Source organism: Solanum pennellii, chromosome 8, assembly GCF_001406875.1.
Source record: "Solanum pennellii chromosome 8, SPENNV200".
In the NCBI taxonomy this organism is placed as follows: domain Eukaryota; kingdom Viridiplantae; phylum Streptophyta; class Magnoliopsida; order Solanales; family Solanaceae; genus Solanum; species Solanum pennellii.
Window position 1 is genome coordinate 62,975,243 of NC_028644.1, and position 23,092 is coordinate 62,998,334.

The 23,092-nt window shown below is 32.2% G+C and overlaps 2 protein-coding genes and 1 pseudogene across 2 annotated transcripts; 2 read left to right on the forward strand and 1 right to left on the reverse strand.

The window, feature by feature from the left end:
- The first annotated feature begins 471 nt into the window (after positions 1-471).
- LOC107028377 (polyphenol oxidase E, chloroplastic) lies at positions 472-2,444 on the forward strand. The gene has a single exon (XM_015229418.2). The coding sequence runs from the start codon at positions 506-508 to the stop codon at positions 2,267-2,269; it is 1,764 nt and encodes a 587-aa protein (XP_015084904.1). The 5' UTR covers positions 472-505; the 3' UTR covers positions 2,270-2,444.
- A 5,686-nt stretch (positions 2,445-8,130) lies between these two features.
- LOC107027812 lies at positions 8,131-9,243 on the reverse strand (annotated as a pseudogene).
- A 7,351-nt stretch (positions 9,244-16,594) lies between these two features.
- Positions 16,595-18,576, forward strand: LOC107028378 (polyphenol oxidase F, chloroplastic). Its single transcript, XM_015229419.2, has one exon. The coding sequence runs from the start codon at positions 16,630-16,632 to the stop codon at positions 18,391-18,393; it is 1,764 nt and encodes a 587-aa protein (XP_015084905.1). The 5' UTR covers positions 16,595-16,629; the 3' UTR covers positions 18,394-18,576.
- Positions 18,577-23,092: the final 4,516 nt, after the last annotated feature.

Here is a 23,092-nt window from a genome sequence, read left to right on the forward strand (position 1 = left end):
TATAGAAGTATAAATTTAGCCAAAATATAATTGTTGAGTTTTTTTTTCTAAAGAAGTCTTAAAACTTATCCCAAAGTTTTGTATTTTATATTAAAAAAATCAATCTATTTATGACACTTACCTATTATTATATGTACCATTCCTCCTCATTAAGCACATCCCTAATCTAATTAATTTACGTGCTGGCCTTTAAAATATTGTCTCGTAGAATATGCAAAGATGATTATTATTATTAAAACTATTATTATTGTTATTATTATTTCAAATATATTTAAAAATTTATGATCAAAGGCCGAGTAAAATATCATTTTCCTTTTCCTCATCCGACCGACGAACGGTGTCACTCCCTCACATACATTGTGGGGAGAGAGTGAGTAAATACTCCAAGATAAGATCTACAATTATCACCAACGTGTTACACATTTTGTGCTACATATACCTTCACCATTTTGTGTATAAATAAAGGTTGCATCTCTTCAAACAAAAATCACTCCATCACAACACAATGTCTTCTTCTTCTTCTATTACTACTACTCTTCCTTTATGCACCAACAAATCCCTCTCTTCTTCCTTCACCACCACCAACTCATCCTTGTTATCAAAACCCTCTCAACTTTTCCTCCACGGAAGGCGTAATCAAAGTTTCAAGGTTTCATGCAACGCAAACAACGTTGACAAAAACCCTGACGCTGTTGATAGGAGAAATGTTCTTTTAGGGTTAGGAGGTCTTTATGGTGCAGCTAATCTTGCACCATTAGCCTCTGCTGCTCCTATACCACCTCCTGATCTCAAGTCTTGTGGTACTGCCCATGTAAAAGAAGGTGTTGATGTAATATACAGTTGTTGCCCTCCTGTACCCGATGATATCGATAGCGTTCCATACTACAAGTTCCCTTCTATGACTAAACTCCGCATCCGCCCCCCTGCTCATGCGGCGGATGAGGAGTATGTAGCCAAGTATCAATTGGCTACAAGTCGAATGAGGGAACTTGATAAAGACCCTTTTGACCCTCTTGGCTTTAAACAACAAGCTAATATCCATTGTGCTTATTGTAACGGTGCTTACAAAGTTGGTGGTAAAGAGTTGCAAGTTCATTTCTCTTGGCTTTTCTTTCCGTTTCATAGATGGTACTTGTACTTTTACGAAAGGATATTGGGATCACTTATTAATGATCCAACTTTTGCTTTACCATACTGGAATTGGGATCATCCAAAAGGTATGCGTATACCTCCCATGTTTGATCGTGAGGGATCATCTCTTTACGATGATAAACGTAACCAAAACCATCGCAATGGAACTATTATTGATCTTGGTCATTTTGGTAAGGAAGTTGACACACCTCAGCTCCAGATAATGACTAATAATTTAACCCTAATGTACCGTCAAATGGTCACTAATGCTCCTTGCCCTTCCCAATTCTTCGGTGCTGCTTACCCTCTGGGTTCTGAACCAAGTCCGGGTCAGGGTACTATTGAAAACATCCCTCATACTCCGGTTCACATCTGGACCGGTGACAAACCTCGTCAAAAAAACGGTGAAGACATGGGTAATTTCTACTCAGCCGGTTTAGATCCGATTTTTTACTGTCACCATGCCAATGTGGACAGGATGTGGAACGAATGGAAATTAATTGGCGGGAAAAGAAGGGATTTAACAGATAAAGATTGGTTGAACTCTGAATTCTTTTTCTACGATGAAAATCGTAACCCTTACCGTGTGAAAGTCCGTGACTGTTTGGACAGTAAAAAAATGGGATTCGATTACGCGCCAATGCCCACTCCATGGCGTAATTTTAAACCAATCAGAAAGTCATCATCAGGAAAAGTGAATACAGCGTCAATTGCACCAGTTAGCAAGGTGTTCCCATTGGCCAAGCTGGACCGTGCGATTTCATTCTCTATCACGCGTCCAGCTTCGTCAAGGACAACACAAGAGAAAAATGAGCAAGAGGAGATACTGACATTCAATAAAATAGCCTATGATGATAGGAACTATGTAAGGTTCGATGTGTTTTTGAACGTGGACAAGACTGTAAATGCAGATGAGCTTGATAAGGCGGAGTTTGCGGGGAGTTATACTAGCTTGCCGCATGTTCATGGAAGTAATACTAATCATGTTACCAGTGTTACTTTCAGGCTCGCGATAACTGAACTGTTGGAGGATATTGGATTGGAAGATGAAGATACTATTGCGGTGACTTTGGTTCCAAAAGCTGGCGGTGAAGAAGTATCCATTGAAAGTGTGGAGATCAAGCTTGAGGATTGTTAAAGTCTTCATGAGTTGGTGGCTATGGTGCCAAATTTTTATGTTTAATTAGCATTATGTGTGGTTTGAGTTATGTTTTATGTTAAAATGTATCAGCTTGATCGATAGCTGATTGCTAGTTGTGTTAATGCTCTGTATGAAATAAATAAATGGTTGTCTTCCATTCAGTTTTATATCATTTTCTCATTCTAATTAACGGTTAACTTTTTTTCTACTATCAATACGAACCTACTCTACTCTGTATATATCATTTGGAATAATTATATATTATTTTACTAACTAATAATTTTATATCAAATTTCATATCAAATACATTATTTATTTTAGATCTTAAGTCAGATACATGTATCAAAAAACTACTTTTTCTGTGTCTCAGTTTATGTGACTTAGAGCCTGTTTGGTTCAGCTTAAAAGCTGGTCAAACTGACGTAAAAGCTGGTTTTTGACTTATTTAGCTGTTTGGCAATACTCAAAATAACTTATTTTAAGTTAAAAAAAACTTATTTTAAGCCAAAAGTTAAAAGCTGGGGTAGGGGTGTTTTTTTTTTAGCTTATAAGCTGTTTTAAGTTGACCACATTTTTATCTTTTTGCCCTTAATATTTTTATACAATCTCCAAATTACCCACATAACCCTAACATCTCTTTCTTTCATTTTTCCCTTTTCACGTTCGGCATAACAACTTCAGCACTTTTATCCAAACGCATAACTGCTTATTTTAAAAATAAGTTTCAGCACTTTCAAAAGTACTTTTTTAAAGCTGCTTTTATTAAGCCCATCCAAACGGGCCCTTACTGTTCTTTTTAGATAGTTCTAAAAAGAATGACATATGTCTATATTCAATAACAATTTGACTATAAAATATTATATTATTTTTAATACAAATAATTTATAACCACACAAATTTCTATTTTTATTTAATCTAAATTTTTTAAAAGTTTTTTTTTTTAAAATTCTATACTGAGTCAAGCTACCTTATATAAGATGAAACAAAGGAGTAATAAATTCTAAAACAGGGATGCATATATAAGAATTAGAAGAGAGAGGACTTAGAGCCCATTTGACTTAACTTTTAAAAAGGGTTCTTTATAAAAAAAAAAAAAGGAAAAATTACCAAGTACACATTATTTTTATCCTATTTACTATTATTATTTTACTATTTTGGTCACTTTTCTAGATACATAACTCTAAATAATCACCTTCTATTTTTTTTCTTTTTCTTTTTAAGTCGAAATGACTTCATGGTATCTCTAATTACCTCTATCAATCCATGGCATCATTGCAAGATAGCTCTTCATCCATTTTTTTTCCCAGTTCATTCATTCTCAATTTTTAATTTTTTTTTATAGCTTTTTCCTCTCTAAATTTGGAATACATATTGTTGACGCTTCATCTTTGTATTGTGATTACTCAATTAATCGAATAAGGATGCATTTTCGACTTAAAAATCGACTGTGAAAAAAACACTCTAAAAATGGGGGAGAAGGTCGAGTTAATAGTGGCTCCAGTAAAGGCATTGGATCGAGATCTGCAGGTGTCGCCATTATGGAAAGTGAAAAAGTAGCTACAGGATTTGATGTAGAGCAAATGAGAAAGTATAGAAGGATCTCTTCATATATTTTTTTTTGCTTTCAACATATCAAATTGTTGATTATTATTTTTTGTTGTTCATCTTTTTCTGATACATATGAGTTTAGATTTTTGATGTATCTAGTTGTTTTTGTTTCTTAAATTAATGTATAATTACTTTGTTTCAATACTATGATACATTACAAATTTATCATGCATAATGTATCGTGTTCAAATATTAGTTATAATACATAACCTTAATTGATTGAAACACAAATTAGTATGTATCGTGTTCATGGTTATGTGTCACGACCCAGACCATCGTGATTGACACCCACACTAACCCCCAGTGGGAAAACCATTGATACTAATTAGCTAACCAAGAACTACACAACTTAATCAAAACTAAGACATTTAAAGTTACAAAAGTAGGTTTAAATGCTAAAGGAAAGATAGGGAGTTCCCATAAACTCCAACAAAAGTCTAACAACCATATGCAGAAATAATGCCTAAAACATGAAAGTCAATGTACAAAAACATCTAAAGTTCAACAAGTCTAAGAAAATGGGTACAACCCATTTAAACACAAGAAAATCCTAAGTACTAATTTAAATCCGAAATAGGGACATACACTACAAAAAAAAAGGGCCTAAATCGTGGGGGTTTTAAAGCAGAGGTTAGCAGCAACCCCCACAAATTACATCAAATAGAGGGGGTTTTGGTAGCTGACAAAATAAAAGTAAATAGCGGGGGTTTAAAACCCCGTCATCTAGAAAGAGAAAAATCTAAATAAATAGTCAGGGTTTAACCCCTGTTATCTGTAAATATAATTTTTTATTTTAAAATATAAAATATGGTATTCATATTATCATACTGTATTTTTCTAAAATTACAATATTTTTAGTTACTGAAATAATGTACAAATTACAAATACACATATAAAAGAGCGTCACCCCCTTTCTTTATACTTTTACAATGTATTTTTAGTTTCTGAAATACAACATACTTCTACAATACCATCTCTCATTAGGATTGGGTTACTCTCAGTCCTAACTTCTCTCGGCGGCACACTTCTCTACGCCGCTGCTTCTCCGCCGCTTCTCCACTACTTCAGCTACCTCAAAACTCTGTAAACTTGAGCTACTCACCATATTCAAAATGAGATAGGCATTCTAAGGTAATATTTTCCACTTCTCACGTCTTAAGAAATGAATTTACCTCAATTCTTTGAATTTTCTCATCTGAATCTTCACAAATTTGAGAGCTTTGTACAAATTACTGATTGTATTTACTAGGTTATAAGTTTCTTTTATGGTTGTTTGTATTGATGCATGGAGGTAGAATTAGGTTACTTTGTTGTATTCGAAATTATCAATTTTGAACATGTATTTTGTGGTAGAATTAGGTTTATTTTGTTGTAATCTTGTTGTACTTATCATTGTTTAGCTGTCCATGTTGGTATTTGCCAAATAATGAACTGAAATGCTCAAATCCCTTGAGCAACTTCATTTGGCCAAAAAGTTTATTTTGTAAGGATGAGTGGAAGTAGAATCAGTAGAGGGAACAAATCGCTAAATTTATACTCCATTGATTGCTAAATGCTATTGAATCAGTTCTTCCTTATTTACACTCCATTGATTGCTATTGTCAAATTTATACTTCATTGATTGCCAAAGTCAACTAGCTAGATTCAAAAGCAGACAATAAGCTAAATATTTATTCCTTATTTTCTAACACTAGTTAGCTTTTCGATTCGTTGAATATATTAACTTAAGTTAAACATTCTATAGAATATAGTAATATTAGATATACTATAGTAATTTGTACATCCATATAGGAAGATTCTATTAGTAAATTCTCCAAGCGGTCTAATATTTCATTTCGAAGTATTGGGAGGTGAATTCCAGATAACAATCTATGTGTCTGTTTCAGTCTCATTTTTTTTAGTAAGGTCTAAAATTATAATTTATCCTGATAATTGTAGTTGTAACTATAATTTGTTTATGTGTTAACTTTGGCAATTTAGAAATGATATGGGAGCAAGTACTTATTTAACAAAATTGTACTTCATTGAACTTATATATTTTTCATTCTTTTGGACATGACATGGGAACAAGATTATAAAATGTTGTAAGTTTGTCATTTTGCTCAAGAGACTCTTTGCACACATTTCAAACAGAGAATGTTTGGTAAGTGCTAGAATGACCTTTGCAGGTTGTAACTAGTCGTTTTGGAAGCCTGTAACTTATGGCATCAAAGTTTTACTTGTTTGTTTCTCATTTGGGTTTTTGTGGAACTGAATGATCTCAGGAAATAGTTGTGAGCAAAGAAATTTTGAATGTGACGACTTTCGTAATTTCTTCGTGTTCTTGGGAACTAAACTTTGTCATACCTTTGGTTCAAGATTAAGAGAAGTTAACTGTTATTGTATGTATTAGTTAGTAAAGAAAACCTCTAGTTATTCCACTTTTAACTAGAGGTCTCATGTTCGAACCTTGATAGGAAGCCTCAAATCTGAATTATGGGATGTTTAACCCGTAGACTTTCAAAGGGGTTCAAGAGAATGACTAATGCAGAAACAATGATTTAATTTAAAGACAGTAGATAAGGCTCCAAAATTGAATATGAGGTAGGAGTTAGGAAGTATCCTCTTGTTTTTCGAAAATAAACTNCAAATTTATACTTCATTGATTGCCAAAGTCAACTAGCTAGATTCAAAAGCAGACAATAAGCTAAATATTTATTCCTTATTTTCTAACACTAGTTAGCTTTTCGATTCGTTGAATATATTAACTTAAGTTAAACATTCTATAGAATATAGTAATATTAGATATACTATAGTAATTTGTACATCCATATAGGAAGATTCTATTAGTAAATTCTCCAAGCGGTCTAATATTTCATTTCGAAGTATTGGGAGGTGAATTCCAGATAACAATCTATGTGTCTGTTTCAGTCTCATTTTTTTTAGTAAGGTCTAAAATTATAATTTATCCTGATAATTGTAGTTGTAACTATAATTTGTTTATGTGTTAACTTTGGCAATTTAGAAATGATATGGGAGCAAGTACTTATTTAACAAAATTGTACTTCATTGAACTTATATATTTTTCATTCTTTTGGACATGACATGGGAACAAGATTATAAAATGTTGTAAGTTTGTCATTTTGCTCAAGAGACTCTTTGCACACATTTCAAACAGAGAATGTTTGGTAAGTGCTAGAATGACCTTTGCAGGTTGTAACTAGTCGTTTTGGAAGCCTGTAACTTATGGCATCAAAGTTTTACTTGTTTGTTTCTCATTTGGGTTTTTGTGGAACTGAATGATCTCAGGAAATAGTTGTGAGCAAAGAAATTTTGAATGTGACGACTTTCGTAATTTCTTCGTGTTCTTGGGAACTAAACTTTGTCATACCTTTGGTTCAAGATTAAGAGAAGTTAACTGTTATTGTATGTATTAGTTAGTAAAGAAAACCTCTAGTTATTCCACTTTTAACTAGAGGTCTCATGTTCGAACCTTGATAGGAAGCCTCAAATCTGAATTATGGGATGTTTAACCCGTAGACTTTCAAAGGGGTTCAAGAGAATGACTAATGCAGAAACAATGATTTAATTTAAAGACAGTAGATAAGGCTCCAAAATTGAATATGAGGTAGGAGTTAGGAAGTATCCTCTTGTTTTTCGAAAATAAACTGGATGAGGCTCCGTTAGGAGCATTCAACAACCACTTAAGGACTCGAGGTTATGACGTATAAAGCTAGAATATATATACTAATGAGAGATGCTTTAGTCATATTTTGATTAGTTTAGCAGTAAATTTTATAATGAAATGACTAGTTTACTACTAACTCATTTGTTCTCTCAGAGAATCTCATTTCTGCGTACATCACCTCGAGACCAAGAACAGAAAGATGAGAATTGAAAAGAAGCTATAACAAATTAGTACCATCTACGTGTTCGTGGATTTTGTGCATTTGCAGATTACATTTGTTCATGTTTGGACTATGTGTATATTCTAGTGCATCATTTAACATGCAAATTCTCTGTCCAAGTGTTGAAATATAAAGGAAAGACGTCGTTTCTACCAGTATCTTTGTCTATAAATCGAATTGTGAGTATTCATATAGCCGACTCCTACTTATCTAGATTTAGGCATAGTTATTGTTGTTATAGCTTATAACCTTAGTATGTTAATGTTAAGGATGTTTTGTTTTGTGACTTACAGTGGGCTAACAACCACTGTCAAGGAGCTATGCTGCTACTATCCGTGCCTCTAAAAGTAATTCGTCCTCATTTCTAAGCTCGATATACTTTTTCGGTTTAAGCAATTCATGAGCTTTATTGTGATCTTTTGGCTACTGGATAATATAAATCTTCTTTAGTAGCTTCTTGAAGACAAGATAAACACCAAACCTTAGAAACTGGTCTTCATGTTCCTGCAGAGCGCATCGAAGAAGCCGACTTAGAGAATGCACATGTTTTAGGGAATATTCCGATTTAGAGCTTCACAGATATAAGATATTTTAGTATCATCCTTATATTTCTTTCTTTTCGAGAATTGCGATGGCTATGATACCTTGATCAACAGCGGAGAAATTTTCATTGTACACCTCCAACCGTCTAGTATAATACATGTAAGTAACCTTGTCCCTAAGATGAAACTTCTCGAAATAAAAAATGCAGACAATTTCAATGCTTCATGTAACACTTTTACACAAGTGAACTGTTCTGAGCTTAAACTAAATTTTGAAAAGCTGGCAAGCCACATAGAAAGCTCCAACAGGTTTTGATTCTTTTCTACAAAGAACCTGAAACACTTTCATGAGAAACGAGCCACCCCATTCAACTTTTCAGGAGTTCTTCCAATAGAAGCCAACTCTTTATCTACTCTTTCTGCTAGAATTCTAATTTTATAGGCAATGACATAAAGGGCTTCCAAAAGCCCAAGTTGACATAAATGCATTGGCAGCGTTTTCAAAAGTCTTCTAAGATTCAACCAAGTTTGATTCGATAACTTTGTAAGGCACGAAATAGAGAGAGTAGTATATCTGCATACTGAGTATCTATTAGTGTCTCTCATTACTCTGCTAGCATCCTGGAAAGTGATGAGGGCATCAAATAAAGAAAGGAGAAAATATGAATTTTAAAAGATAGAGAAAAAAAGGCATAGAGACTTGGTGTATTGAGATGAAATAATATCTGAGAAGCGATTTAGGAAGTCAGTAGTTCGCTTGGGAGCTTCTCCCATGCTAAATAGGCTGAAGCCATTCTTTATTCTTTAATCCAATTGAAGATTTTTGTTTTGAGCAGAATCCCAGAGGGGTTTTCGTTTTTCTCCGGGTTTATGTTTTTCTCCGCGACTTAGAACAACAATGGCAACACTCTTTCTAAGGCTCAAGTTATCTCCATCAATTCCCCTTTATTTTGTGCATTTTCTTTTGTAGGTAGGTGATGTTCTATGAACTGTTGCAGGTCCTTTCTTGAGTTTAGATGCTGGTAAAGACTTTTCATCCATAAAAGCAAGACTAACCAACAGTTTTCGCAGTGATTTTGAAGTTTCTTGTAGTCGTAATGGTTGGGGTGCATCACGTTTTTCAATATATCTTGTAAAACTCATAGTATGCTTAATGATATATTTGTGTGTTTGAAATATGTTTACTAATATGTCCTTTTATGTTTGGACTATAATGTACATGTTAATTAGTCATTAATTTATAAAATTGAATATAACTAGCAGAATGCTGTAAAAAGTTTACTATGTTCATGAATTGCAGGGGTTGACACCCTTGTTAATTTAATGTGATTCATAAATTGCAGGGGTTTACGATTCCCAGACTCACAAATAGTTGGGTTTTTGATTCCCAGAATATGAAACACAGGTTTATTGATATCAATTTGGGGTTTTCAAAACCCCTGCGAATAACCCCCTGCGACTGGTACCAGGGGTTGGTGAAAAACCCCAGCGACTTAATTGTGGCAGACCTAACAACAGGGGGTTTTGCAACTGCCGAAACAGCAAATTGAGGGAGTTACTGACTGCCGCAATATGTAATTTTAACCCCCGCAATTTGGACGTTTTTTTGTAGTGATAAACGAAAAGAGAACTCATGGCAGCTTGGAAGAACCGACTCACCCTTGAATTCGACTAATCACTGATCTTCTAAGCGAAGTCTGTCAATAGTCTCCTGAAGATGCCCTGTACTCTACAAAGAAAGAGCAAGTGTAGTATCAGTACACAACCACAATTACTGATAGGATCACACAACTATTTCACTAAGTGCAACATACATAATCCATTACAACATAATAAAAATGCATATATCGAACATATACAATATCACTTATCACTTACGAACCACATATAGTTTCACAATCCTCAAGATACACAGTTATGTCAAGTCAATGGTCCTCTCATGGAATACACACCCAAACTATTAGTATACTGGTACGTGGTACCCATTCTAAGTTAGTATGACAGATCGTGACACCCGTTCCAATGTTTATGACGGTACGTGGAAACCAGTCCCAATTAGTGTGTTAGAATGTAACACCAATCACTCAACAAGGCACAATCACAATCACAATCACAATCACAATGAACATTCTCATAATCATACAATCAAGTCGTGATTCATGGAATGCAATTATATATCCTCATTTACGATTAGTGAAATCCACAATGCAATATTCTCATACACGCATACATTATAATGAAGCAAGAACAAACATATATCATACAATATGAATCACAACCATCACATACCTCAAACAAAGCTTGAATTCCTTAACAAACTTAATTCTTCCCTTTTTGAATTTTTTTCGCTTGTTTATGGACTTCAAACAATCAATATAACACGGGGATCAATAAACAATATTTAGTTACCTGGATTAAATTCAACACTATCAACCCTAGATCAGACTCATGATCCCATGACCAAATTAGAGTTTTTCCCACCATCCAAAAGTCCTAAAACCCTTCCCCAACAATAATTACCCACGAATCTAACTTCTAAGGATCGAAAAATGGATTCGGGAAATGAAAATCTTACATCTAGCCTCAAGAATGGTGGAAAATGTAATGAGCAGCGAGGTTATTTTTGAAAATTTGAATTATTCGTATAACTTGAGTTAATTTATTTATGGTTAATTGTAGATAATAGAACTAATAGATAGTTAGTAGGCTAAAGTGATCATTTATTTAATATCCTATACAATTATGGTCATGCATATAAAAAAAAAAAGTTAGTGATTTTGGTCAGTTTAATAAACAATTAATTTAGAAAAGAAGGAGAGGCAGAAACCTTACTTGAACCGACGCACATGAGAGGAAAAGAGATATCGATCTGCAGGTAACAATCACTAGTACTTTATCGTAATTGATTTTTGGTTAATTGATTATAGGTAAATGCAATATTTTATGAATTTAAGAAATGAGTTTGAAAGTGCAATTAATGTTCCATCTGATGCAGTATGGGTTAATTATAGTTGGGATAAATCGAAGAAAAATTGTTAGTTTGCATTGGAGGTAATGTTATATACAAAATAATAAAATTAGTTAGGTGCTATTGGAATGGAAATTAAGTTAGATTGCTATATGTTTGTTACATGTGAGTATTCTGGAAATTAAGGCAAGTATTGAAAATAAAATTGGATAGGTAATGATGGCCAATGCTTGGCCCTCATGAGCCAATCATTGGTGGGGGAGAAAAGAAGAAAACAGAACACAACGTTAATGTGTATTCATTTCGGAATAATTTTCATAGTCTTACTTATTATATGTATATTTAAATATTGGATGAATGATATTTTGTGAGTATCATTTAAAGTATGATGTTGGAAAAATTTGTGATGCAAATCCTAGACTTGGAACTTGGATAATATGATAGTTGAAATGTTAGTTGGCATCAAGAATTAAGAACTTGATCATAAATTTGGGTGAATTTTTATGTCAAGGTTAAACACATAATAATGTGGGTATTGTTAGTTCCGAAACCTTATTGTGAATATGTATACTTGAATAGATTCCATCGATTCGGAAGCTCAACGGAAAAGGAAGGCTCAAGAGTGATTGTTCGATTGGCTAAGGCAAGTGGATTTCTAAACCCTTGTTAAGCGTATGAAATTCGTGAAGTTTCTTGTGTGATGTTTGAGAATGATTTGGAGGCTTGTTGCTTATTTCTTGATGTTGTATTACGATTGCGTTGTTGTGAATTGTGTCTTGTTATCAAAATGGTTATTTCCTCGTTATCTGTTTAAACATGTCATTTGCATTGCATTTGAAACATGGTTGTGATAAGAATTATGTATAAGAAGATATACCATTTCAAGGGTCGTATCGCGTGCCGTGATAGATATTATATTTCGAGAGACGTATCGCGTGCCGCGACGCTTACTATTATCTAGGGTCGTGTCGTGGGCCGAGGTAGATGCATGGACAGATATGTCCCCCAAGGGTCCCAGACTGAGAGACAACGAGTGTGTATCATTAGGGCAGACACGCATCACTATACTTGACATTGCATCTCATGGCATTACACATTTTTATTATTGATGATCTTGAACTTGTGTTTTGCTGATCTTGCAGTGTTTTTCTGTGAACTTGTGACTGTTGAATATTGAGTTGTTATAGAAAATATGTAATCTGATAACGTGTTGTTGTTGAGCTGTGTGCTTTGTAAACTGTGAACTGTTAGGTGGTAGTGTGGAGGTTCAGATAGGGTTTAAGGAGTACCCATATTTTGTTCTCTTATCTTGTGTTTACAAGTTTGCTTGTTGGGTATCGAGTGGTTTGATACTTACCCATTGTTTCTACAAAATTTTTATAGGTTACGAGCCCTGATCTTCGTGATACCTTCCATTCTCTTTGTTTCCGAGGCATCTTGTGGAGAATAGTGAGGTAGTTGTTTGTCACCTCAGCGAACCTTCCTACTCCAGCTTTATGACTTTGTTTTTATTTGAAAGACAACTTCATTTTAGAGTCGCGTGCTTTATTTCAATTCTAGTATTTTCATTAGAGACTTGTGCACGTGACAACCTGATTTTGAGGATTGAATTAAGTTAACTTGTTTTCGTAATAGAAATTGTTGCTGAATTTTTGCTTATTTCTGCACTTTGTTAGATGTTGGGTTTTAGGCTGACTTGTCTTGGTGGGATAAGACGAGTGCTATTACACCCATTTTTGGGTCGTGACAAACTATCAAGAAAAGCACATGGGATCGTTCTTTATCTCTCAAAGTCAAAAAATAAATAATAAAACGTTCATTGGTTTATTTTCGACTTAATTCACAATTGTCCCACCATGGAGAGCCTAATCCCGCTACAACAACCCCATCTTGGCGGGAATAAATCTGCCACAATAGGTTGCACGAAACTAGGAGTCGAATCAAGAGTTCCATACTCCCATTTACAACACATCAATCCATGACACTCATAAACTACTCGTTTACGGCAAGATCGATTTCACGAGTTCTAATCGCCCAAATTCAATCTATAAAGTCGCACGAGTTTCTTAACGTCTTAGTTATCTAGTCATGTGATCAAAATCATAATTAGATCTATCAAGTGCTATCAGATTTCCCTAAACCTTACTGACTCCAATTTCTTCCAAATTTGGACTAGTTGAGAAATTCCAAAATACTACGAAAAAGTTTCTGGCCCAAAAAATTTCTCCGTTGACTTTTCTATAACTACAGGAACTGATCATTAAATTATGTATGAAATACATTGATACATAACTATTACACATTTCATTATTTTTTATTGCTAGATATGTACACCCAAACTTATTCAACTAGAAAACTATGTATCCCTAGACATTATCAAATATTATTGCTTATACATAAGTCCTAATCCTTAATTACAATATTAATCATATTCATAGTTATGTATATGACACATTTTTTTTGTTTGTTCATGAATGATTATTTTTAGGGAAACTTACATAAATATACTATAATAAAAAAATATTTACCATTTATAGCAATAACATTTTTTTTCACTTGACCACTTTTAATTTATTTATAATACAAGTTAAACATATTACAAAAATAAATTTATTACTCAAATATTATACAAGTTTTAATGATGGATAATCCATTTATCACACATTTTAATACACTTATAATACAATATGACAGTTTTTTACCAAACAAACATATTATATTTCAAAAACAATTATAATTCAAATATATTGCATACATAATTCACTTTAATACATATTAAAGATTTATCACAAGATTACTATAAATGGTAATAAACAAAAAGTATCGCAAAAATCAGTAATTCTTTTTAAAAATATATTAATTCATGTAATTTTTCTTATTTTTAATCAAAAAATTAATTTAGAAATAAGACCTGGGCCCACAAGTGACCCAGGTCCAAAGAAAAGAAACAAATACTAGAGACGGAAATTTTTTTAAAAAAAAAAAAAAACTAAAAAACACATGGACAGAATGCTCTAAAAAGAAAAGATTTTTTTCTTCTTCAACATCTTCTATAGATGGCCAGAGAAATCGGAGAAAGGGCATGAAGGTTGTGTGACATAAAATTGATAGAATTACTGGTTGATTTTTTTAAATTTTTTGTTGTTATTTTTTTTTTTGGTATATATGAACTCAGGTCTATTTTTATATCAAAATGTCTCAACAAAATAAATATATTTATCTTGTATCAATTAATGTTTTCAACTTTTTTGAATCTGTTACGATTTGAGTTAGTGAAATTTGAATGTGTTATTATTTAACAGAGGTTGACATTAATTTAATTTGCTTTATTTGAGGAACTAACATTTGATTTTAAATGAATTTTTGTAAATTAAAAAAGAGTATGAATATAATGTTATTTGTCCCTTACCCTATGGTTATTCCTAAAAATTATACTTGTAAAAGTCAAAATTTTAGTTATTTTTAAGTTAAAAATAAAAAGTAAAGAAATATTTATTTTTAATTTTTATTAAGTCACTTTCAATTTATTTTTAGTTATTTTTCGTTTTAACAACTATTCCTAGAAACTAAAAATTACATAAAAATAGATTTATTTAAATTCTAATTCAATCTAAACAGACTTTTAGAAGAGTGACCAGCATAATAGCAATCAGTTTCTACTTTTTGAGTCCCATTTTGCTAGCTCTTAATTATTCTGCATCATGTTTTTAATTAATCTAATATTCACCCAGTTTTAAATAAGTGGTCTTCTTATTTTATTTTTTTCATTATTTTTCAAAATTAGTCATATTTCAAAATTTTAAGAAGAAATTGTTCTTATTCTTTTAGGGGTCCATTTGTTAGGAAGGATAAAAAGAAATAATTCACATATTATCTATAAATAATTCATGAAATTAGAAAAATCGACACAACACACATCATATTCTTTTATCACTCAATAATTAGTAAATATATATTCTTAAGGTTGACATTCATTGACATACATTACTCAATAATTATAGGTCCAAATCATTTGTGGCCCCTTAAAGTTGTTCTTATTATTTATTTAGACACCTCAATTTAACCTTTTACCTATTGAACACTTTTATTTATATAAAATTTTTCCAATTAGACACATTTTGATAATTAACAAAAAATGTCAAGTGTGTGTGATGCACTTGCCATGACATGACAAACTAATTAATTAAAAGAAGCCACGTGTCTTAAAAAAAAGTAATTTGTCTTTTTTGCTCGAAAATAGTTATAATTAAAAAAATAAAATCCTAAAGTATGTATGTTCCTGCCACCGCTCAGACCTGCTCCCCCCTCCCCCCCCCACAACTTCATCTTCTTCCTCCTCCTTTGTTTTTAAAAAAAAAAACACTTAATCACCTAAGTTTTTCTACTTCTTTTTATCTAATTAATATTTTATTTTTAAGCTTAGATTTATTTCATGTTTGAGTTGATTTGGCATAAAGAAAAAGATGATTGGTGGCATTGTTTTTTAATGAACAAATTAAAATTTGTGATTGATTGTTTGAAAAGCTAAAAAGAAAAAAAGATATTGACCGATGATAAATTTGGAGAAAAATGAGGTGGTGTTCGATGGCTGGTTAAAAAGGAGAAAGAAGATGATGGTCTGGAAAAAAAAAGGGGAAGAAGATGACCGAAAAAATAAAGGAAAAGAGCACTGTGAATATGGTGACGCATATTTAATCAAAAAACAAGGTGGCATAGAGAAGAAGAATAATTGCAGCTCGAGAAAAAATGGAATGAAATTTAATGGTAGGACACCGGTGATTGCGGTGGTGAGAAGGTGGTTCCAATGGTGGTTGAATCAAAGAAGAAGATGAAGAGATGCTAATTTTATTTTATTTTTTTAAAGAAAGAAAATTATTATTTTTTGGTTAAATGATACCCTTTCACGCTCTTTTCATGTGTGTACTACACACGCTGCCATGTCAGCATAAAATGTTTAATAGGTACAAATCTCTTACAATATAAGTGTTTAAAAGGTATACAATAAAATTGAGATGTTTAAATGAAATATGTGGACAAGTTTAGGAGGCTGTATATGACTTAGGCCATAATTATATATTCTTTCATTGACATTGATCAACATACATTAGTTTGTATTCATTAAAATCAAACATTCCAATTTTTAAGAGGATTTATGAAAATCTTTCTTGCCCATGAAACTAAAAACAAAAAATTTCACTCTAAAATATGGAACTAATTTTGTATTTTTTTTTTCTCAAGAACGGATCCAATTATATTACATGTTTTACACGTTTTGTGCTACATTACCTTCACCATTTTGTGTATAAATAAAGGTAGCAACCCTTGCACAAAGATCACTCATAACACACTACAATGTCTTCTTCTACTGCTAATACTCTTCCTTTATTATCAACCAACAAATCCCTCTCTTCTCCCTTCACCAACAACAACTCTACTTTCTTAGCAAAACCCTCTCAACCTTTCCTCCATGGAAAGCGTTGTCAAAGTTTCAAGGTTTCATGCAACGTTGGCGAGCATGACAAAAACCTTGACGCTGTTGATAGGCGAAATGTTCTTTTAGGGTTAGGAGGTCTTTATGGTGCAGCTAATCTTGCACCATTAGCCTCTGCTGCTCCTATACCACCTCCTGATCTCAAGTCTTGTGGTGTTGCCCATATAGATGATAAAGGTACTAATGTTTCATACAGTTGTTGCCCTCCTGTACCTGATGATATCGATAGCGTTCCGTACTACAAGTTCCCTCCTATGACTAAACTCCGCATCCGCCCCCCTGCTCATGCGGCGGATGAGGAGTATGTAGCCAAGTATCAATTGGCTACAAGTCGAATGAGGGAACTTGATAAAGACCCTTTTGACCCTCTTGGCTTTAAACAACAAGCTAATATTCATTGTGCTTATTGTAACGGTGCTTACAAAATTGGTGGTAAAGAATTGCAAGTTCATTTCTCGTGGCTTTTCTTTCCGTTTCATAGATGGTACTTGTACTTTTACGAAAGGATATTGGGCTCACTTATTAATGATCCAACTTTTGCTTTACCATACTGGAATTGGGATCATCCAAAAGGTATGCGTATACCTCCCATGTTTGATCGTGAGGGATCATCTCTTTACGATGAGAAACGTAACCAAAATCATCGCAATGGAACTATTATTGATCTTGGTCATTTTGGTAAGGACGTCGAAACACCTCAGCTACAGATAATGACTAATAATTTAACACTAATGTACCGTCAAATGGTTACTAATGCTCCTTGCCCGTCTCAATTCTTCGGTGCTGCTTACCCTCTGGGTTCTGATCCAGAACCAGGAATGGGTACTATTGAGAATATTCCTCATACACCCGTCCATATCTGGACCGGTGATAGTCCTAGACAAGAACACGGTGAAGACATGGGTAATTTCTATTCAGCTGGTTTAGACCCGCTTTTCTACTGTCACCACGCTAATGTGGACAGGATGTGGAATGAATGGAAATTAATTGGCGGGAAAAGAAGGGATTTATCAAATAAAGATTGGTTGAACTCTGAATTCTTTTTCTACGATGAAAATCGTAACCCTTACCGCGTGAAAGTCCGTGATTGTTTGGACAGTAAAAAAATGGGATTTGATTACGCGCCAATGCCTACTCCATGGCGTAATTTTAAACCAATCAGAAGGTCATCATCAGGAAAAGTGAATACAGCGTCAATTGCATCAGTTACCAAGGTGTTCCCACTGGCCAAGCTGGACCGTGCGATTTCGTTCTCTATCACGCGGCCAGCTTCGTCAAGGACAACACAAGAGAAAAACGAGCAAGAGGAGATTCTGACATTCAATAAAATGGCATATGATGATACGAAGTATGTAAGGTTCGATGTGTTTTTGAACGTTGACAAAACTGTGAATGCAGATGAACTTGATAAGGCGGAGTTTGCGGGGAGTTATACTAGCTTGCCTCATGTTCATGGAAATAATGATAATCATGTTAAGGATGTTACTTTTACGCTGGCGATAACTGAACTGTTGGAGGATATTGGATTGGAAGATGAAGATACTATTGCGGTAACTTTGGTTCCAAAAGTTGGTGGAGAAGGTGTATCCATTGAAAGTGTCGAGATCAAGCTTGAGGATTGTTAAAGTCTTCATGAGTTGGTGGCTATGGTGCCAAATTTTATGTTTAATTAGTTTAATTATGTGTGGTTTGGTTATGTTTTATGTTATGTTAAAATAAAATGTATCAGCTGGATAGCTCATTACTGCCTTGCTAGTTTTGCTAATGCTATCTATGAAATAATAAATAAATGGTTGTCTTTCATTTAATTTTATGTCATTCTCATTTTAATGTTTAAATTTCGTTAATCCAAAAACATCACTTATTTTTGGAATGGACCTTCTCCCCCACCTACCCCAATTTTCACACTACCAACAAGTAGATCCCATGCATCAAGTTTTAGGCTGAAGTTACATTTTTATTTCACAAATTAGTATACTTATATTGGGATAAAATTAAAATGTCACGTAATTTGTTGCTTGGTTGACAAATCTGAGATAACTTATTTCGAAATTAATAATTATCGGGATAATTTATTTCTCTCCTTGAGTGATATAGTAATTCATCGATAACTTATTCCGAAATAAAATAAGTTAATGACAAAGATACTCTTTAAACCCTTTTTTATATATTTCTTTTTACATTTGTACATTAATAATTTGTTCTTAAAATAGTAAACACTCGGGAGCCATTTGGTTATTGTATAAGAAACACCTCGTACATGTATTAAAAGTTACATTATTTTTACTATGTTTGGTAGAAATTTTGTGTTAAGTATAAAAGTTAACATAACTTGTACCATGTTTGGTTGGCAAGAATTTAAATGTTGTATAAAAGTTATTCATGTATTAATTTATAGGGTGTTTGGTTGCATTTTTTGTAGTCCTACATAATTAATATCAACATAATTTATGAGAGAATCTATGTGTAATGTTATGCAGGGTAGAAGGTGAAATAAGTTATGTGGATATTAGTTATACATGTATTAAAATGATAAATTACAGATTTACCCTATAAATTTATTTTATTTTTTAATTGACAATTATATTGTTTTCCTTTATATGTTTGTTTTTTTAATTTCTTTTTATATTAGTCCATTTTTATTTCTTTTAATTTTTTTTAATTGGAAACTTTACTGTTTTCATATCATATATAGACAGACTATTTTCATTTCATTTTATATATTTACCATTTTTATTTATTTATGCAAATATAAATTTTTTTTAATATTAAAAATTTAATTGTATATTTTTTCACGGTACATATGCTAATCAAATATTATCATTATATATTATTCAATATATTTCACATTTTATTAGCATGTATTATTATTTTGTAAATAATATATATTAATATTTTACAACAAGTTTAATATTCAATAGTTAATAATTCATGTATTATAATTTAAACTTAACAAAATAATACCTAAATAACTAATATCCGCATAGCTAATACCCGCATAATTAAACTCAACATAACCAAATCCTGCATAACTAATACCTACATAACTAAACTCTGCATAACTAATACCTGCATAACTAATACCTACATAACTTTACCCTGCATAACTCTAACCAATAACCAAACGAACCCTTAATAATAAATGATCTTAGTGTAACTAATCCCATCCTAACTTGACCAAACTGAGTAGTAATGAAAAAAATGTAATTATCGACATGCAGATTTAGTAATAAAACAACAAATTTCATCTCTAATATGACATGTTAAAAACAAACTCATACTATATATATACATATAACTTTTAATTTACAATTAATCATGGTTATATGATAAAAAATCACTAAATTAGCCTTTTTAAAATTGTATAAGCTACAGAAATCACATAACCTCTTTGGTTATAAGCAAATTAATAAATAAAATTACTTATATTTTAAAAAAATAAGTAGTTCCTTTTTTTAATTGTGTGCCTAATTAAAAAGCACTATTTATTTTAAAACAATATCTACCAATATCTCCCCACCTACCACCATTTTTCACATCACATGACCAACAAGATGTGGTGGATCCCATGCATCAGGTTTTTGAACTGATTATTCCTAATTTAGGCTAAAGTTTTATTTTTATTTCTCAAAATTAGTAATTTATATTTTCACTTATTCTTCTTACAATCTTATTTAATATTAGAACTTTTCTTTTGTTTTCTTCTGAATATAATATATACTTCGCAAGTTATAAGTTAAAAACTTTTATCTTATTCAATAAAAATGCCAAGATTTGAGGTGGTCCTCAAAGTCCTATGAGTAGTCCAATTGTTTTTAATTAATAAAGTGATAAAATGTGTAACTAGTACTATAAAAAATTATTATCCATCATTTTATAAAGAAGATATACATATATATATATTGTATAACGAATCTTTTTCAACTTTTTACTTCTTTTTTAAAAGCTGATTTTACTTTTTCTTACACATGCAATGATGCAAATAACACGTACAAAGCGGCAAAACCATTTCCCACTACAAAATTCAAAAAGGAAAATAATTTTGTCATTATTTTGTATCTATATTTTCACATAAATTAAAGTGATAAATATTTATTTGTGGAGTAATTAGTTATTTCATATTTATATTTAGAATATGAACGTATAGAGTTCAAAAATAGGTTTTAGCAAACAAAATTTCCCATCACAATTTAAACACGTAAAAACGAAAGGGAAAAACCAATAATAGCTTGTTCAATCGAGTTTTGAAGAGGTTGAAATATTTATTCTTTAAAAATATAGTAGTTGTTTAATCAAGTTTTATAGAATATAAATTCTTCAAAAACCTTAAAAACAAATAATAAGTATGTTGACCAAACACTAATTATTACTTAAAAGTAATTTAAACTTATTGACAGAACATCAAAATACTAGTGCTTCTTATCAAAAATTCTTTTTCGATTCTAATAATACTTTTAGGAAAAAGACATTTTACTTTCCGCCTAGTTTCAGAAAAGGACAATAATTACGACGAAAAAGATTTAAAAACATGTGGGCAATTTAACTTATGGATTGGAGAAAAAAATAATTTTGTCTGGAAGTTCAATGTCATCACTTAAAATAATTCTGCTTTTTTCAGTCGATGCAATACAGGCCATATGACCTGAATGTACAATTTGGAAAAATGAGAAGTTTGATTTGACATTTATCAGAGTGAAACGTCAATTAGATAAATAATACTTTGGTCCATATCAACTTATTTTTCTATTTTAACTTTGAAGCAAAACTAAAAAGGATATTTTTTTTTAAAAAAAATTCATTTTGAATTAATAGTATATCAACAGGAGGGAACAAGAAATATAAGTTAAGTGATGCTAGAACCCTCACGAGTCACATTTTAAATTAATAAAGCTCAATGCAAGGATTTTTGTTGTATTAAATCTTTTAGGAAGCTTTTGGATCTTACGAAAAAGGTTTTAAGACTTCACGCAAACAAGCGAGAGAGAAGTGGAGCACGAAGCTATCGCTTCTCACAATTGACTAAAATATAATAACAGAGACCTACTTTGTTTCAAAATAAAGGCGGAGGAGGATTTGATAACAAGCAAACGACTTTCTATCGGAGAAGGACTTATACTACTAATTACCTTTGTTTGATGTATTCATTCAATATCAATGCAAATGAAAACTACACCAAAGTGGAAAGGCTAGTATAGAAGCTCGAAATAGCTAGCCTATAGTAGTTGGTCTAACCAAAGTCTCACGAATTAGACAACATAAAATTAGCCTTATGAATAATATATATCTTAAGTAGGAGACCAGATTACCTATCTATCAATCAAACAAACAGATAGTAAGCGTAACTTTATGTTAAGAAGTCTCACTACAAGAAAAACTGTTATTTAAGACTAACAATTAGGGACAAGTTAATAATCTAGTCTCAAAAAGTACATGTATTAGGACAAGATTATATTCTTTTCCCTGATTCAATATGTTATTGTGAATGTTCAAAATCTAGTCCCCAGAGAAAGTTCTAACTGGTCCCAAAATATAAATATAGTTGTGAGAAGAGGCAAAAAAGTGCATTTTCAAATTTTCACAAAACTATGAGGTGCCAAAACATAACCCAAATTATTAAAATTCATTACCAAAACTGACACAATTTTTCAATAGAAAACAATTAATTAATCAGTCACTTCATATTTTTAAGTATCCAAAAGCCCTAAATTGATTTCATCATAAATCTTTTAAAATATTGTCCCAAAAATAGCCATATCCAATATGCTTTTATTTTGAAAATATTTTCCCAGGGAATGGTGCATCTATTAGCAGTGTTACGGCTTGCCGTCGGTGACATTTCGACCGGCCGCCAGGAACTCTCTGCAATTAACTACAGAAAATAAGGCACTAAGAGCAGTATCGCTTCAGGAAATTCCCCCATATGAGGTTCAATGAAAGCACGATTCAACATTGGGAAGAGGTTCCAGTCTTGGAGTCGATTTGGGTCTTGCCCATACTGGACTTGCCCTTAGTAAAGGCTACAATTTTCGAAACGGTAACCCAATTTCATTTGCAAAGCTGTCATACAACCACATTCATATACTCAAACTTTGATTTGGTGGATTTTAGTTTTTGTAGTTGAGAGGACTAAAGCTTGAACTTCGAATCATTGATATTAACCAAAAATAAGTATACAACTTCTTTATGTTTAGCGTAGAAAGCTCTAAGTTCATAACTCATGGCTTTTCTTCCCGTTCCATAGATGGTACTTATACTTTAGGATATTGGGTAAACTGATTGATGATCCAACTTCCGCTTTACCCTATTGGAATTGGGATCATCCAA